Below are 2662 nucleotides of genomic sequence, written 5' to 3'. Positions count from 1 at the left end.
ACCCTCTCACAAGCCTTTCACCATTGCTGGATTGAAAACTAGTACGACGACGAAGAGAGATCTGTACTATTATTTGAAACAACTTCGCCATCAACTGATCAACTCTACCCGAACAATGAAGCCATGGGCACAAAATCGATAGCCAAAACCGCCTCGCCCAGGAAGAAAGCACTGAACTCTATGATGGCCAGGTGAACAAAATAAGAAAATCCGTCATCATCACCATCATTAATAACAGTGAAGATGTATACATTGTTTAAGTAAAACCTAAACGACCACTAGATCTACTAGGGATGATATGGATCCCGGTTCCTTCTCCCTACCGGCTCCTCACTGGAGAGGAAGAGGGAGCGGGACCAAAGGGTGACGGCCGGTGGTAGGGCCTCGGTGCTTTCTTGATGGTGAATTGGTGATAGTAGTAATAGGAAAGCACACTGTTGACTAGTCTAAAAGCAGTAGAATTGAACTATTCAGATTTCAGAGACTGCTAAATGCTCTCTACGTGCATGCACTATATACCGACAGTTTAGCGGCCACCGTCAATGACAATGACGGTAATATAAGGCCTGCTTTTTATTCAAAAGATGTTGCGATCACAGGGACTATAATCCATGTGATATGCAGCCATGGAGTTGACTCCGGAGTCCACGATTAGCCCATATGCAGCCATGGAGTTGACTCCCGAGTCCACGATTAGCCCAAGCTCCGCCTGAAGATAAGGAACAAGGGGGCAGCGTCTGCCTGGCCGTGCAAATGGAGGAGCCACTGAACAGCTCTCGTCCGCCTGTGAGGCGATGGCGCCAGGCCTCCGTCTACTGGAACGCTGGCCGGCGCTTCTTCAGCAATGCTTCGGCGGAAGCACGCGACGTACGTGAGCACTGATTCCCTCCCTTCCCATCAACGAAGATTGATTTCCCCTTCGGTTATCGTGTCTCTCTCTGTACTTGAAAGTTTACTCTTGCTGTTGTGGCCTTACAAAGTCTGATCAGGATGATGAGCAAAAAGATCTCGAGAAAAACAGTACGCTTGTGCGGCAGCCACCGGCTAGTGTTCTTCTTGGTTTGCCGGCCAGAAGCTTTCTTGTCATCGATCCAATCAAGCGCACAATAAGCCGGCTAGTTCGTGCTGTGGTGGGATCTTGTTCTTCAAATAGCTTATACTACTCGCATGCCTATTATTTATCTGTTCGATCTCCGCTTTTTTGCTTATCTTTGTGGTCCGGAAATGTAAACAGGTCGTCAATGACACCCCACAAGATCAGCTTCAGGAGCAGCAGAAACGTTGCTCCAGATATTCCCAGAAAGCCCTCCTGTTCGCCATCACCACGTTCGTGGCGTACCTGGGTTCCTCATCAGCGTCGTTGTCTTCCACTGGGAATACAACCTTCAAGGTCGCCATGGTGGCCTTCTTCGTCGCAATCCCCATTGACCTCATCTCCGTAACGAGGACGCCAGCAAGGTGGGGCTACACCTTGGTCTACCTCTCGTGGTTCCTTCTGGTGCTACTGTCGTACCTCCTGCTCGTGTCATTCCACAAGGACTACCGCTGCGCCATCATCCCCGTGCTGCTCCTGTTCTTTGCGGCTCTCCTTCAACGCAAACTGCGGCCTAGTGTAAGGCAACAAAACACCACCAACACAAAACCTGCCCAACATCTCGACTCCGATGAAGGCGATGATCGAGCTCTCGAGAACGTCTTTGAATGGTCAGCAGGTGTCGTCAACTGTGGCGGTCTCATCAGCATGATCTTGGGACACTACATGTATATGGTAGGGCCGGACCACCTCACAGAAGTAAGCATCATCGGGTTCTTGTTCTTCTTCACAGTTGTGCTGGGGCTTTACCTGATGATGGTGACAACTGTAAGAAATGCGGAGCTTACTCTCTATGTAGGGATCCTCCCAGTTGTGCTGGGCTTCCTGCTTGTAGGCACGCTTATCGCAACCGTGATCCAGGGAGTTTGGCTTTCAAGGAATGATTCACACGTTTAAAGGAGAGCATTATTTTGTATTTTTCTGCCGTAATCATGCATTACAATCTGTCATTATTATATGTGGAATGTTGGAGTAAGGCGGAGGTATCAGATTTCTATTGTTGGGTGTATGTGCTCTGTGGTCATTAGTAAATAATAATCTGTCTGTGACCTTTAGTTTCCTTCTGATGTGTTGTTGCTCATAACCTCCGCGCCTGCGTGGCTGTAGACACCCCCAAAACTGAATCCAAGCCCGAACCTGAGCTCTGTGGCAAAAGAAAAAAAGAGTGACAAATTTATTTTTTAGGATAATTATTTATTGATTAAAGTGTGTAATGGGGCATGGAATGGAAGACGGAGGCCAGAGCTCACCGAAGAGTTATTTTATATTGCGCGTGAAATTTTGCTGCGGTTCTTTGTAAGTTACTTAATTTTTAAATTCTAACTATTATTAAACACCCAAGCTTTTATACAGGTTGACAACATAAAACTGACATTCCTAGATTCGTTAAAAATACCTTTATAACATAGAAATATTTTTATTTAAGATAATATATATTTTTAATCTCTTTCAAGCTATGGCCACATATTCCTACAAAAGTCAAGGATCAGCTACATTCAGGAGAAGCACATTCAAAATTTTTCTTCATTTCTGCAAATGGCAGGCGTCAGAAGAAGTTCATACAGTCCC

General features: G+C 46.2%; 1 protein-coding gene across 2 annotated transcripts; it reads left to right on the top strand.

Annotated features, from left to right (window-relative positions):
* The first annotated feature begins 695 nt into the window (after nt 1–695).
* On the top strand, nt 696–2153 carry LOC117859978 (uncharacterized). Of its 2 annotated transcripts, none has more exons than XM_034743183.2 (3): nt 696–867; nt 990–1130; nt 1235–2153. In XM_034743183.2, exons 1-3 carry the CDS (start codon nt 754–756, stop codon nt 1988–1990), a joined length of 1011 nt encoding a protein of 336 aa, XP_034599074.1. In that variant the 5' UTR covers nt 696–753; the 3' UTR covers nt 1991–2153. The 2 variants fall into 2 exon arrangements, with proteins under 2 accessions (XP_034599074.1, XP_034599073.1); XM_034743182.2 differs by having other exon boundaries at nt 708–867; nt 981–1130.
* Nucleotides 2154–2662: the final 509 nt, after the last annotated feature.

Source organism: Setaria viridis, chromosome 6 (genome assembly GCF_005286985.2).
Source record: "Setaria viridis chromosome 6, Setaria_viridis_v4.0, whole genome shotgun sequence".
Lineage (NCBI taxonomy): Eukaryota > Viridiplantae > Streptophyta > Magnoliopsida > Poales > Poaceae > Setaria > Setaria viridis.
The sequence above is the reverse complement of the archived record's forward strand: the minus strand, read 5'-3'. Positions and strand labels throughout refer to the sequence as shown.

What these genes read in the sequence shown, in the direction of transcription:
- LOC117859978 (XM_034743182.2), top strand. Translation starts at nt 754, where the DNA reads ATGGAGGAGCCACTGAACAGCTCTCGTCCGCCTGTGAGGCGATGGCGC. An exon ending in CTTCGGCGGAAGCACGCGAC is followed by an intron (nt 868 to 980) that starts GTACGTGAGCAC and finishes GGCCTTACAAAG; the next exon opens with TCTGATCAGGATGATGAGCA. An exon ending in GCCGGCTAGTTCGTGCTGTG is followed by an intron (nt 1,131 to 1,234) that starts GTGGGATCTTGT and finishes AAATGTAAACAG; the next exon opens with GTCGTCAATGACACCCCACA.